At 50.6% G+C, this 15,463-nt stretch overlaps 1 protein-coding gene and 1 long non-coding RNA gene across 3 annotated transcripts in view; one reads left to right on the forward strand and one right to left on the reverse strand.

The window, feature by feature from the left end:
* The window catches only part of Plxnc1 (plexin C1), a 149,356-nt gene extending 147,848 nt beyond the window's left edge, over positions 1-1,508 (reverse strand). For both annotated transcript variants that reach the window (XM_021645393.2, XM_060377939.1), the window contains exon 1: positions 341-1,508. In XM_021645393.2, coding sequence (XP_021501068.1) covers positions 341-1,402 — 1,062 coding nt within the window. In that variant the 5' untranslated portion in view covers positions 1,403-1,508. The remainder of the gene's footprint in view (positions 1-340) is intronic.
* A 341-nt stretch (positions 1,509-1,849) lies between these two features.
* On the forward strand, positions 1,850-13,849 carry LOC132652426 (uncharacterized). Its single transcript, XR_009589987.1, has 3 exons — positions 1,850-8,785; positions 10,510-10,928; positions 13,711-13,849. It is a non-coding gene; the product is annotated as an uncharacterized LOC132652426 (long non-coding RNA).
* The last annotated feature ends 1,614 nt before the right edge of the window (positions 13,850-15,463 follow it).

The following is a 15,463-nucleotide window of genomic DNA, read 5'->3' on the forward strand; positions in this document are numbered from 1 at the left end:
TTTTCTGTGAGGGCACCAGTCAACTGTTGGCCCAAAGGGTCAAGCCCACACGCCTACTGAGATTCGGTCTGGAGGCGCGGTTAGGGGCAGAGGGTGGCTTGGGAAAGCTCAGTCCCAAACAGGCGGCCGCATTTGGACGGAAAGGAATGGAGAAGCAGTCACTAGAGTTTTGAACCTCCCTCCAACCCTCAACCCCTCCCCCCACCAGCCGCCCTTTTTACACGCTCCCTTCGGGGACCCCAAGACTGTGCTTTAGAGTAGCCTGCGGGTAGACGCGAACCCGAGATTCGGCAAATGTCACCCGAAGTCTCCTCCCCGGGGCCCCGGGGGCAGGACTCACGCAGTTGTGCTCAGTCGCCTGAAAGTCCCAGCTGCAGCTCCTGGCGCGCGCCTGGATCTCACTCATCCTGAAGAGGCAGAGAGCCGTGGTGGCGGGCGAGCGCCTCTCCTGGCCCTCCCCGGTGGCCGCGCTGAACACGCCGGCCCAGACGCCCGCGGCCTCCACCAGGCTGGAGGAAAGCAGCAGGCGGCGGCCGTCGGGGTGGCCGCGGCCGCAGTCCAGGGCCGCCTGGCCCTGGAACAGCACCTCGGTGCTCTGCGCGATGCGCGCCATGCTGGGCCAGCCGGTGGCGGCGCCGCTCGTGTAGTTGTAGGGGTAGTAGGGGAAGTAGACGCTGCCGTTCCAGAGAAAGGCGTCCACGAAGTGCAGGCTGCCCGCGCCGCCACGCAGCTTCAGGCGGCCCAGCTCCTGCGTGGCCAGGCTGCGCCCCTCCGTGTTCTTGAGCGCGATGGCCGTGTCGCGGTCGGACGCCGCGGGGTTGCAGCGGTTCGCCGTCTCCGGCTCCGGCAGCACGTAGGTGGCGGCCACGGCCAGGTACCAGCGGTTGGTCCCGCCCGCGCGGTACACCACGCCGGCCGTCGAGCCCTGCGGGTGGCACGACACCACCTCGGTGCCGTTGCGCAGGGAGCTGCGGTTCAGGTTGCCCAGGGGCCTCACCTCGCAGGCCCCGCGGTCGAAGGTCCAGCCGGTGAGCAGCAGCCCCTCGAGGCCGGTCGCCCCCTCGCGGTAGGGCAGCAGCAGCTTGCTGAAGCTGCTCCCGGGCCGGGGCCGCGCGGGGGGCGCCAGCGAGACGGGCTCCGTGCAGTTGCCCGCCTGGTCCCGGTACAGGCGCGAGAGGCTGTTCTTGAGGCTGTAGTCCAGCTGGTCCAGGCAGCTGCCGCTCGCCACAAACACGCCGTCCGCACGGCTCGCCGCGATGGCTCCGATGGCTTGCTGGGATCGCCACACCGCCTCGTCCGCGCCCCGGGCGGGCGCCGCCAGCGCCAGCAGATAGGCGAGCAGGGGGAGCGGGGCGGCGGGGCGCGGGGGGCGCGGCGGCGCCTTCCTCCGGGAGACCTCCATGGGGCTCGGGGGGCCGCCCCCGGGCAGGGCGCGCGGCGGCTGGGGCGGCTCAGGCGCGCGGCGACGGAGACGCGGGCGGCGGCGGCGGCGGCGGCGGCTCCTGCGCGCGCTCGGGCTCCCGCGGCCGCCCCATCCCCGCGGCTCGGCCGGGAAGGAGTGCGGGGAGGACGGCGCGCGGCGGGCTCGCTCCGGCAGCCTGGACCGCGGCGGCAAGCCCTGCGCGCTCCGGAGCCGCTTCCTCCTCGCCCGCCTTCGCCGCCGGAGAGTTCCTCTGTGCGGCGCGGGCGCTCGCGGGGAGGCGCGGAGGGGAAGGGAGGGGACGGGCGGAGGGGAGCGAGGCGGGCGGGGAGGGCTGGAGAGGTTGGGTGCGCTTGTGCGTTTCACTTTCCCATTGTGAAAGTGGGATGCAACTGGCCCCTTCCCCATCCTCTTCCTCCTCCGCCCTCCGCCTCCCGCCCGCCCTCCCTCCACGCCCATCTCCCCTCCCCTCTTGATTCGGTGAGCCCGGGAGGAGGGAGGTCTCGTAATTTGGGTTACTGTGTAGGTGGCCTCTTTCATCTATTCATAACAAAGCTGAGCCGCCTGCCGCGGCCGCCGCGGCTGCCACCATCGCCCCTGGCTCGCCCCGGGTTCCCTCTGCGCGCTAACCGCGCTTCGAGCTGCCTCCCGCGCCCGCCAGCCCGCGGGGCTGCTCCAACGCCCGGGTTTTGTTTACGAGAGCAGCCGCGGGCAAACGCGAGGCGCGCAGAGCCGGGACCCGGGTTCGAAGGGGTTGCAGCCGAGGCCCAGGGCTCCAAGCCCCTGGGAGGCTGCGAGGGCGGCTGACAGGTGCGAAGCGCTGGGAGGGAGGCTCTGGAGATGCTCCGGGCTGCTGGAACCAAGCGGGAGGCAGCTGGGGGGACCAAGGAGTCCCTGTGGCAGGAGGTGGGTCTCCCCGGGTCAGAGCGAGGTGGGAGAAAGGCGCCACGAGCTCGTTGTGGACAATCCCTCGGGCCACAGCTCTCATATTTGAAAAGGCTCCCTAGTCTCCCTTGGCAACGGAGTCCCAGGCTCTCAGACCCAGCACTTAGAAAGTTCTGCTCACTATCTAACCCTAATGACAATAGCCAACATTTATTGAGCACTTGCTACGTTCTGGGAGTAGTTCTAAATGCACCATGTCAATTTTGATTCACTAAATGCTCAAGACAACGGTATTAATTAGTGACTGTTACCAATCCCCACTCGGCTTTTGAGAATGGTATCGGAGAAGCTATGGAACCCGCCAGGGTACAACTGTTGGCAAATAGCCCAGCGGAGATTCGAATCCACACCTCACCCCAGGGTCACTTACGTGGGTCTTGCTAGTCCAGTGCCACCTGTGACCACTAAAACACTCCCCAGAGAATGGAGGCCAAACTACAGTGTGCTCAGCCAGCGCTCCCTTCTGAGTCCTGGTGCTCTCGTGTTCCCAGAGGTTCTCCTCCGCCACCGTTTCCAACTTTTTCCCTTTAGAGGCCCTCCTACCCTCACCCCCCTCCCTCCGAGGTCTCAGCACCTCACCAGGGAGCAACTGTCAGCTAGGTTGTTCCCCTAAGCCACTGAGGATTTCCGCAACAGAAAATCACAATGCTCTGGAGGCAGGCAGATCACGTTTTTCTCAGAAGTGGGCTTCCCAGAGGCCTCCAACTCTGTGGTGAATGGAGAGGGGCCTAAAGACTGTTCTGAGTCCTTGGGAAAAGATCTGCATTCCTCCCTAGATCTTTCCCGCATCCCGGACCACAACTGGTTACTATGTGTTATTCCTTTCTTATCTCCAAATGAGCCTAGTTCTGGATGGAATCTGTTTGTTTGTTTTTTTCTGGGGGGTGGGGGGCAGAGACTGGATAAGCTTCCCCAAAGGCCAAAGCTTGCCGAGCCAGGCATCTGCTGCAGGTTTTACACTTCCACAGAACTGCTTTGGGCTCTCCCCCAGTGCTGAAAGAGGAGGGTGGGAAAGGCAGAAGGGAGGAGAATGGGAACGAGCAAGAAGCTAGAAAGTCTAATCTAGATGTGCAGCTGAATTTATTGGGGGCGGGTGTAGCTCAGTGGTGGACAGTTTGAGCCAGGCCTTGACTTCCATTTCTCCTGATGTGTGTACACACACACACACACCTCATTCCTTCAGCAGTGGCTTTTAAAAGCTGGGGTCAGGGGTCATCTTTCCATGTGCAAGCTCATCTTTGGGGACTGGCTATCACTGTTTCTGTCTGCCGATGGGCAGTGCCAGTGCTCTCAGATATTGGAGGTCATCCCTTCCGTACTGACAGAGAGTAGAGAAAAGAAAGGGGATATGTGCGTATGTGGGGGCCTAGGTTAATACTGGTATGGATCTCTTAAGCGAAGCAAATCAGATGGCTTGTTCAAAAAATAAATAAATAAATCAGGCTCTCTTCCCCCATTCTTCACCACCTGGAATATTTTAAGAATTGTTGCATTGCTGAAATCAGAAAACAACCACCACAACAAAATAACCCTCTCGCAACATGTGCTGACTGCTTTCCAACATTGTAGGGCACTTATGCATCAGTCTCCCTACAGCTGCACTGTGAATGATGCAACAGGATGGTTCTAGTAGCTTCACAAATAGGCTGTGGCTGTGCGTTGGGCTGAAAAGCAGCATTCAATTCCATTTTGGAGATAGTTTTACTTCACTGGTAACCAAGCCATTTCCCTAAATCCTGCGGAGTTGCTACAATCAGTTGCAGACCATCTTGGAAGCTATTTGGATTAAACATACTCCATGGCACGGCATTTTGATCACTGCTCAATTCTTCGCTGCTGCATTTTGAAAAGGAAACGACAGCCTACAAAAATTACCAGCAAGGAGTAGGAAAGGCTCTGGTGGTTCCCGTGTCTCCTTATTTTGCTGAAGCCATAAGCCCTGCTCCTGTAGGGCAGGCTTTCTTTTCCCTCCTGCTTAATTGTATGCAGACTCCTATAGCGTAAGAAACCAGAACCCATGCTAACTTTTTGGCATAAAAAAATGCAGGCGATTAGGAAACCTGGAAGCACACTCTTTGCTGATCTTACCCCATTTTTAGCAAATGCCTTGCCCCTTCCCAATTTTCTCCAGTACTAAAGCTCCACCTTCAGGACACACTTTCACATTTGAGAAGTGTGGAAAATATGAGCAAACCTAAATAAATATTTAGGCATGGGGTCTATATCTGCTTGATGGCTTCCTCTCAGACACACCCATCTGGCCTGAGGGTAGGCAGCCCATGACGAAGCTTCCCTCACCAACTGGCCTGAGCCCATCTTGTTGGGTGTCCCTTATGGCACATTTTGGAACTTCTTGTAACACAAATGGCTGAAACCCAAACAAAAGAAGGTGGTACAGACAGACCTGCTACCACGGAAACGGGCCTCTCAGACGGGTTCTGAGCAGTTGTATGCACAGTCTTTGCTAGCTGGGAAAGTCTTCATAATGAGAAAATATCCACTCCCTCGGGCACTGGCGACAATCTGGGTTAACAGAGCCATCTACAATCAGACTCATTTCTGCTGGACAGAGCTCTATAGAGTCTGCGGTTTCCTGCCGAGACTTGAAACATTAAGAACCGCTCAGTAGGCAATTGGTCATAGTCACAAGATGGTTATCATTCACACTTCACTTTTCTCTTTGCCTTTTATTTTTTATTACAATTTTCTAAAATCTGGCTGTGGTTCAGAGGGCTGGTTGGGTTGACGAGAGCCAGAAGCAACTGAGAATGTTAGTTCTGGTGGCCCACAGGTTCTTTACACAGCCTTTCCGTGAACTACAACACCCAGCTCAGAATCTGAACAATGCCATGCAAAAATGCATCTGTTTCGGCCTTCTTGAATTTCACATGGGCCACTTTTTTCTCCACAATTCTGTTCATATCGAAGCGGTCTTCACGCTGAAGACCTTATCAAAGTTCCTGGCCTCGTTTGGTGACTGACAAAAAAAAAAAAAAAAAGAGCCAGCTTCCTTCCTGGGCTGCTGATTAGCAAGAGTTGAAAGCACATTACAGGAGATATTGTTTTATAGTTTGGGTTGACACAGGGAGGTAAGCTGAACAGAGTTTAACCCGTATGAAAAGTCAGTCAAATACAGCACAGTTAAGATGTGGCTAAGGGAGCTGGCTGTGACATCTGTCACCTCATCAATTGCCAGAGTTGACTAGGCTGATCTGACTGGCCAGGTGGGTGTTCCCTTCTCCCAGCCCTCTATTTTCATCCCTCTCATTGCCACACGTGCTCCAGAGACAAAGACCATCGCTCCAGGGTCACTGTGCTCAGATGCTGTAGCCTTCAAACAAATTCTCAAGATGTGGCCGAGGGAGTCCGGGGCCTGGCCCTGTCTGTTACTCAACATGGCCTTGGATGGAGGAGAGTACTCTTCTGTGCTCGGTGATAGCACCCAGCTGTTGGTTCCTGTAAGAAGGCTGGGCGGTGTGGGGCAGTGTGGGCTCACCTCCAACGTTCCAGCTGTCATCTTTCTCACGTCACGACTTAGCAGTTACAAATCACGTTCCTGAAGAGGAGCAGTTATAGATGAAAGAACACAATGGGACATTCAAAGCCGCTATCCTTTGATTAGAGTCCCAAAGCTGACTTTCTTTAAGCTGTAGAAGGGCCTTCCCTACACTAAGGGCCTACGGAAAGAGTGAAAAATGTCGAATCTTACTCGGAGGCAGTAGGGTCCCTGATCCCACCCTGGCGCGCGGTTAGAGTTGCTCTGCTGGTTAAAGTTTTGTCAACTTGACACAAACTGGAATCCCTGGGAGGGTGGAATTGCAATCGAGAAATTGCCTCCATCAGATTGATCTGACGGCAAATCTGTTCAGCATTTTCTTGATTAAATGATTATGTAGGAAGGCCCAGCCCACTGTGGGTGGGACCACGCATGGGCAAAGGGTTCTGAGTTGTATAAGCAAGCCCTGGCGAGCAACCCAGTAGGCGATGTTCCACTATGGTCTCTGCTGACCTAACTTCTCCTCACGCTGGACCGTAAGCTGTGTGATGAAATCAACTCTTTCCTCCCCAAGCTGCTTTTGGTCATGGTAGTGATCACAGCAGTACAAAGCAAACTAGGACACGCACATACTCGGTAGCATGAAGTTTCTTCAAACATTCCCTACACCTGCCCATGATGAGGACTCTCTAAGGCCACTGTGATTGATGGAAGAACACAGTTAAGTCATCAGCAGCCACGGAGTTTTCTAGATCTGCAGGAAGTAGGCAAACTCCTCAGCTAACTACGTCTTCAGGTTTGGGACACTTCTGTGACTTGGGCGGTCTCTTAAAAATTATGCTCTTCTTGGATTCTTGGATTTGTTTTTGAAATGTGTGGCTATCCTTGCTTGCATTTTTCTCATTGTTGCTTTGAAATGAAGCACCAAAAGGTTATCAAGAGTAGATACAAAATACCGATCCATCTTAAAAAAAAAAAAAAAAAATCCTTCCCGTCGTCTCTACTCCGCCATTATGTCTCAAAGACTTGCGTTATCCTGGGGCCCGGAGTCCCTTGATAACTGGTGGCTTGGCACAAACTCATTCAAAGAGAAGAGCTGCCATAACGCAGGCCTCCATATTAATAATAACTCAAGCTCTTAAAATGAATAGCAGAAGATAAGATTAACAGGCAGATAACGCCACAGTCACTCATACTTCCGCTTCCTTGAGATTCTGGTGGGGAGATGTTCGCAGCTGACAATGAAGTGGCTGGACTTCTCGGGGAGCAGTCTGGCGCTCGCTCTCTGCAGCAGAGCTTCCCTCCTACAAAATACCCGCTACTGAGCCTGGGAGGAAGCAATTGGAATGAGTTCTGAGCCTGGGCAGAGGCTGGGCCTGTGGTCTTGGGGAAGTGCGTGGGGGATGCACTTGTCCTCGTGCATGCTGGGAAAAGATTGAGGACCAGCATTTCTGACACTAACGGCCTCAGGCACAGAATCGCAAACGTAAAAACTGAACAGTTTTCTTGCCCTTCTGCCCCTTTCGTCATTTTCCCCTTCTTAATGTGTGTGTGTGTGTGTGTGTGTGTGTGTGTGTGTGTGGTAGGGGTGGATGTGCCTATGCATATGAAGGTCAGAGGTCAATGTTGGTGCCTTCCTCCATCTACTCTCCACTTTGCCTTTTGAGACACAGAACCTGCAGCCCACTGATCCAGCTACACAGGCTTATCAGCGGGGCCCCATAAATAGAAATGTGTTTCTATTTCCGTCCCCGTCGCCATACACCATCACAGTCAGTATTTACACAAGGGTGCTGGGATCCAAACTTGGGTCCCCATTTGTACAACAAGTGCTTTCCTGGTTGAGACATCTTCCAGTCCTTTTCAGAGAGAGAGAGAGAGAGAGAGAGAGAGAGAGAGAGAGAGATTTGTGTTGCATTTTATAAGTGTTTGCCTGTGTGTATATAGGTGTACCGTGTGTATGCCTAGTGCCGGAAGAAGCCAGGAGAGGGCACTGGGTCCCTTGGAACTGGAGTAACATATAGTTGTGAGCCACTCTGTAGGCTCTGGGAACCTTGGTCTTCTGCAAGACCAGCCATCTTTTCAATGGCCTCACGCCCCACTTTTTAAGACAGCATCTTGCTGTATAACCTAGGCTAGCCTTGAACTAGAAAGCCTTCTCTGCCTTAACCGCTCTAATATTAAGATTACAGGCACGTGCCACCATGCCTGGCTCCTTTGAAGAGATGGGAAAAAGCTATTCCTAATTACTGTCTACAACTCGGTGAGTTTGCAGGTCAGGGTACCTCCTGGAACCCCATCTATTCCTCCCTTCTCCCATCCTTCCTGCTTATCCCTTCTTGCCCATTCCCAGGCTTCCATTCTCCCTGTTATTCCCACCTTTCCCCTCCTGTTCTGTACCAGAAGTCTGCATCTATGGGCGTAGTGTTCACCTTTTGGCTTCTGGCTGGATTCAGCCACTGGGGGGCCCTGTGGGAGACCCTGGAATGGAGAACTGGGGTGGAGCTCAGGGAGTTAGTCCCCAGTATCCTCTCTGATACTCTGTGTCCTAGCTGTGACCATGTCCTCTCAGAGGCTACTGGTTCCACGGATGTCCTCTTGAAAGCTACAGGCTCTCAGACCATAGGCGCCCTGGTTTCCTCAGTACCCCTCACCCTGCTCCCTACGCCTGCGGCATGCAGTGCCTCCTGTGGATACTGGCCTTAGCATGTCCCCCTTTACCCTGCCCATGCCCCAGCCACCATCGCCTTCTTGACACTTCTGTTCCTGTCACTTGCTCCCTGCCAAAATATAACCATCAACTCAACCCATTTCAAAGGAGGACCCAGAAGAGGTATGGGATGGCACTCCAGAGACATTTGGCTTGGCTATGGTGGCCTGCATGAGAGCGTAGGCAAAGTGCACCATCATCTCCATTTCCAAAGGTTGGTGCATCCAGATCTGGCAAGGGGGAAAAGGTACATTTCATTCCCTTTGCACAGACTTTCCTAAACTAAATTCAGCCCATTGACAGAAACAAATGGAAACCCTGCTGGGCAAGATTATTATTTTTTTCTCCAGTTAAAACATAAAACTAAAAGTACCTTAAAAGTAAATCAGGACTACTGGGGGCCAAGGGCTCAGGAGGTGGTGGGGGCACAGGGCAGTTATGATCTCTGAAATACTGCTGAATGTTTGAAGTATATTTTCAAACAAGACACAAAAATGAACAGACAGCTTTGTCTTCTTTAGACATTTTTCTCCCCCAAGTCTGAGCTCCAGCAGCCGCCTCAATATAGTCTAGAAATTTCATGTCTATTCATGGTTACCAAACAGAATTAGGAGGATATGGCCATACTTGTTCACCCCCATACCTCGTCTGAGCCCACCTCACCTGATATTTAAAGAGATAAGTTGGATATTTTCACTTCCTCATAGCTCCTTGGGTAGTAGGAACGTGAGCTACTTTAAGTTCTAAAGATGTCGTGTTTTAGAAGGTATCTCCCACCCCGTGACTTCTGTATTTTTTCTACTCAGAGCTGGCCAATCTGAAACATCCATTTCCTCATTTATTGGACATCTCAATGGTGATTAAATATTTACGGTGTCAAAGGTCTCTTTTCCCCCATCATGTAAGCTGCAAATTTTAGAGCAAAATGGAGCTTTAATTGTGAAGAAAGGCATAGACACTTAAATTTAGAGTCAAATAAAATAGCCAGAGAGGCATTTCTTAGGCTCTTTGGTTTGGTGGTAATGGCAGGGGATGACAAAGATGGTGGGGAAAAGGACAGCAGGGTCATCCTAGCATTCTAGTTTGTGCTCCTGCAAACTAGATTTCCTGCTGACTGAAAGACTGGAAGTTTCAGAGTGTGCTGCTGGGGCCAGTGAACAGAACATGGATGAAGGGAGCCCTTATGGTTCTCCTGAAGACCATCAGGGGCCCTGTGACTCATCCTCAACTGTGTGTAGGTTGGGGTCTGTACCCCAGCACTCACGAACCCTATGTGTCCATATGCTCCTACCTCTTGGTGCTACCCTAGCCACCTCAGCTCCTAGCTTATCCAATATACCAATCAATTGCTTGTTCTATAGAGTAGGTCATTATAATGTGAAAGCTTGCCTAAGGAGGCCAAAAAAAAAAAAAAAGTGCCATTTTCTTTATACCAGGATACAATGGCTCTAGTCAGGCCTCAGTTCCAGACCCTATGCCACCAGGTAGCAGTTAGGCAATAGGTAACCTTGGGTTCTCTGAGCCTGAGCATCCTCATGATCGACTGGAAAACATGTCATGACTCACGGGGGTTTCATGAATACTGAATGAAATAATACGGGGAATGGGGAGTGCATTTAACACAGTGCCTGGCTCACAGAATTACTCAGTGAATGGTGACACTGTTGTTATTGCTGCTATTGGATGCTGAGCACCCCATGATGAGTTAGGTAGTAGTTTGCTGTGATTTCCAGTGGGGTCCTGTAGACTGGCTAGTGTAAATAACCAACATTTCTGTCTTCCAAGCTCTTGGGCTGGAAGTCTACAGTCACATTGTAGGCGGGACTGGTCTCTTTGTAGGCATCTAAGTCTTCTCGCTGTACATTGTGTGGATTAGTTCTCTTTTGGAGGACTGTTGTGTGAGAGTTTCTTCTGTGATTGAAACATTCTGTCCTTCAGGAAATCTCCTTAACCAGGAGGCTAAACAACTCCAAGCATCTTCAGGAAGTCCCTGAAACTGACTAGATTCACTAAGTCCCTCCACACCAGAGAAAGCAGTAACAGCTGAGAGTCCCCCTCAGACAAGTAGAGATGAGTTGTGAAGAAGACTCTCAAACAAGCCAGGCTATAAAGAACATCCTGAGACCAGACCAGCTGCCTGGGAAAGGCATGCATCATCTAAGCTACCTGGAAGAGGTTTACAACACCTGAGGCACCTGGAAAGGACGTTCTCCAACCTGTTGAGTTGCCTGCAGGCTGTGCAGTGTGCTCCGGGTTCCCAGCTTTGGGAGCTGTCATCTACGCAGGGCTGGGATTTGGTGAGGCAGCTGTTTTTGAGTCATTTCTGCTCCTGTAAGTCCCTCCTCACCTATACGCCTGTAAGTAACTCCAACAAAACTTACGCTTGACCAAGTTGGACTTTGGTGGTGTCTGTACTTTGGCCTGTTGTGGGCAGCCTCTCTGGGGTGAGCAGATGTGTGTATAACATCACCCCAAAAAAGTTTTGTCATGGAACAGGGACAAAGTCTCATGACAACAGACAGACTTTAGCCTCTAGTATTAGGATTATTAAGCTCATTTGATAAAGAGTAGAAAAGGGTTTGAAAACATTGCTGGTTGAATGTGAATGACTATGACAGATCCTAACTGAAGCCAAAGACACAAAACCTAGTTGATAAAAACACATTTACTTGGTCCCCAAAAATCCTAGAGGTGCTGGCACTCAAGCCTTTGGAAGGCATATACTTAGCATCAGGCATGGAAGACAGGCCCCCATAAAACATGCATTAAAAAAATAGTCTTGACCTCGAAGCCACCCCCTTCCTGGGTGCCTTGCCATGAAACAGACTGTGTAGATTAAACAAACCAGCCCATGGAAGAAGGGGGTGGGGAGTTCCCAGGGCTTCAGTGTGCAAAGCCCCAGAGCCTCATTACACCTGACCTATGAAGGGATCCCCCCAGGAAGCTCCTCCAGCTTCGGTCGTACACAGCACTTAAGCTTAGGCAGGTCGATTGGCTTTTATCCTTGTTATTGTTGACAATACCAACTATGTATTGAGGGACTTTCATACTCAGGTTAAGGGCTCTGGGGTCAGAGTGAGGTACGTGACTGGGGTACTGTGTTTTCAGCAGGGTTGGCTGTTCCCTGCAAGCTGGGCCTTTTCCTGTCTCTAGGTCTTGACATTTTGGGTAATTTACCTAAAATACCCCCCTTCACCCCTTACTTTGCAAACTCCTATTTGTCTGCCACTGTGTATGTGTGTGCATGTGTGTGTGTTTAAATTATATCAAAAGCTCCCTAGTAGACTCTCGGCTCCTTTAAAAAAATGACAGTAAATCTGGGAATGTGTTTCCGCAGGAGAGTATCTGCTTAGCATGTTTAAGACTGGAGAATGAGTGGATGGGTAGATGGGTAAATACAGATGGATGAATGGATGAGAGATGGATGGAAGGATGGATTAACGGGTGGAGGGAGGGAGGGAGGGATGGATGGATGGATGGATGGATGGAAAGATAGATAGTTGGAAGGAAGGATAGATAAATAGGCCAAATGTTCTTTCATTGCCACTGTTAATTATTCTGACGTCGGGAAAGCCCCTTCGTGTCTCTCTACAGTTCCTTTCATGAGGAGACCCTGCAGGTGTCAATGCAGGCAGTGATCCACAAAGAGGTGGGAACAAAAACTCAGTTCAGATGGACTTCATCAGCCTGGATCAGACATGGGGTGTCTGATACCAGGTGGTTCATTGTCAGCATATTTAAAACACAGTACAATTTGGGAAAAAGTTTCCAGGCAACAATCATTACCATTCCAGGTTTCTAGGCAACAATCATTTCAGTTCCAGGTGCACAATAAAGTTTAAGGTGTGACTCTTTAGAAACGCCTTCACAAGGTGCACATGACCACAGATGCGGGTTCTATAGATAAATGGGTGGTCTCTGACTGAGCTAGCATAGCGGTTGCAGGCTCCCCTAAGAGGTGACATCTCCCCCAAGGATGGCTTCTATTATCTAGGAGCTAGGGACAGAGATAAATGCTGGGGGCTTTGAATGTCTTTAGCAAGAAACTCCCTGGGATCTATTGAGCCAGTCATGTGATGGGGCAGAGGGCATAGCTAGGAGCAATGCTGTGCTGTCCTATGCGGTTTAGGGGGCATTTTACACAGGGTCAGTGTTGGGTAGATGTTGTCGGAATGTTTCTGCCAAGGCAGGGAACTGCAGGGGTGGGTGTCAGTCTTAGAGGAATCCGAAACTCCAAACACATTGACTTGGCATACGCACAGTACACACTTACCAATTCACGGGTTGACATTCTCAACAGAGACTATAAAAGGAAAAAAAACGCAAGACCCTGCCGCAAAACTACAGTATTGACAAGCTGGGAAGGCAGTCACCAAAGGCAAGACTGAGCGTGGCATTTTGGTTATTTGTTAATTTACATCACCTCTCAAACTTTGTTTGAAAGTGGCTTTGTGTTGAAGAGGGAAGAGTCTTATACTGTAATTATGTTAGACAAGCTTATAATAATTATAATAATTATCAACTGAGTGCCAATAATACTTTAAGAACTCCGCTGAGCATAAAGATCATACTAGTGTCTAACAGATATTTAAAATTAATCTCCTTAAAATTGAAAGGGCACAGATTCAGTATTTTCTATTCTTTAATAAGCAAAGATTCTGGCAAATAATTACCCCTCCTCCCCCTGCTAGAAGCCTGTTTACAAGAGAAATTTTCACTAAGATGGGCCGGAGACCACTGAAAACTTAAGTAATGTATTTTCTTAACATACTTTGAATGATATATCCTATCTGTTTGAAAAACATGACATCTAGAATAGATCTTTAAGCCATTACAGGCCGGAGGACTTACAAATCTATAGACAAGTTTTCCTGGGCATGGGGTGTAGACATCAGGCAGAGAAAAAGCCATGCTTTGGCATACACTAGGGTTCCCCCTGGTGGACAGTAAAGGTACATGTTAAGAAAAACAATTGTTAGTTACCTGAGGGGGAGTTGGTAGGTACCCGTGGCTTACAAGGTTTCATTCCCCCTTAGCATCTGTTCCTGAAAGCTGGAAGTATGTCGTCGATTAATAAGGTTTGATTAGCATTCCTCTTCCTATCTGGCATCCGCAGTAATTAAGGTGTCTCCCCTGCAGGCTTTCAAATGCAGCATGAAATTACGGTGAGCCCCAGAACACAGCAGCAGGACGACCGCTCTTTCTACCACCACTCAGTTTCGGCAAGACGCTCCTCAAATGTCATTCTCATCTGGAACTATTTTGGTGCAAACTGATATGATGCCTTCATCCAAAACCTGAAAAGATTGGCTCTTTTTAGAGAATCTATTAATATCTGTGTTCATGGTGGCCAAGTACTGAGGAAAAAAAATGCTTTGTATATTGTCCAAATCAGATTCAGATTTCTGGGTGTTAGTCTTTGTCTTTTTTTTTTTTTTTACAAGTAGCCCCTGCTTGTCATGTGTGGTATCTGGGATTTTGCTACGCTCACACACTTGTTGATTACAGGCGTGTTAAGGCAGGGTGCTAGATGGTGGGGGGTGGGGCTGGAGGAAACAGATTCCAGTGACAAACAGATCTTGGCTTCTGGAAAGCTGATGATATACTTTGACATATCAACATTGTGTCTCCCTTCCTCCTCCTGTCTTCTTAAATGTTGATGTGCTGAGAACCATGGTAACTACTGTTCTGTGCCTGGAAAGCTTTAGCAGTCTTGTTCTTCTGGGAACACAACTTGTACCCATCCTCCAAACCAGATGTGACTCCAAGCCAGATGTGACTCAAACCTGGACAATCCAAGGGCTAGAGATCTGGTATAGGTTACATGATCCAAGCAGAGCCAGGAGGTGTTTCCCGGAGTCTGTCATCTGCATGGTGGGAGGGCAGTCTTTTCCTGAGCGGACGTGGTGGCCTCAGCACTCATCCCAAACTGCAGCAGAATTCCCAAGGTCAAGGCAAGCCTACCCTACACAGGGAGACAACTCAAAGACAGAAATTCTTTTGCAAAGGGGGAGGAACTTCAGTTGTGGTTTCCTAAAACTGTCAGCGGCATTGTTTCATTGCCTTCCAGTCCCTCCAACCACCCCCCCCCCCCCGTGGAAAGCAGAGTCAAAGAAGTCAGGGCCAGCAGGATGACTCAGTGGTCAGAGTGCTTGCTGAACAAGCCGGAGTTCAAACCCAGATAAAGGTGGAAGGAGAGAACTGGCTCCTGAGGGTTGCCCTTTGACCTCTGCATGCACATGCAGACACCACACACACACACACACACACACACACAACACTACACACTTTCACTTACACACCCATCAGTCACGCACACTAATAAAACAGTTTTAAAAATTAACTAGAAAGGAGACAGATGGATATGCCTCCTCCATGTTCGCGCATGTACACACACACAGAGCCTCACTGAAGCCAACCAGGGCTGAGTCACTCGTCCTGGTCCTTCAAAAAACTATTTTTTTTAATTTTTTTTTTTTTTTTTTTTTGGTGGCACTCTTCTTGTTGCTTCTCTGTCCTGCCTATTCAATAGCACCAGTGCCCACGGGCGTCTACTCTCACCACCTGCTGATGCTCCTGAGCTCTCCACACCTGAGTTACCCTGACTAGTATCTAAATGCCTCCTGGATATCTCCCTTGCTCATTCCACACGTACTTGGAATCAATATTCTTGCTGCCCCCCCCATAAGTTCCCAGTCTCCCCGGATTATACCCTGGCTCCCACGGAAGGCAGAAACCCTGTCAGACACTTCCCTAAGTCCTGATGACTAATCACCAGTGTGGTCCTAACATGTCTCACATCCCGGGGCTCCTCTGTTGCTTGCTTATTTTGAGACACGGTCTTGTGGTGTAGCCCAGGCTAGTCTTGAACTCATATCAATATTTTCCCCAG

This window comes from Meriones unguiculatus, chromosome 2, assembly GCF_030254825.1.
Source record: "Meriones unguiculatus strain TT.TT164.6M chromosome 2, Bangor_MerUng_6.1, whole genome shotgun sequence".
NCBI lineage: Eukaryota > Metazoa > Chordata > Mammalia > Rodentia > Muridae > Meriones > Meriones unguiculatus.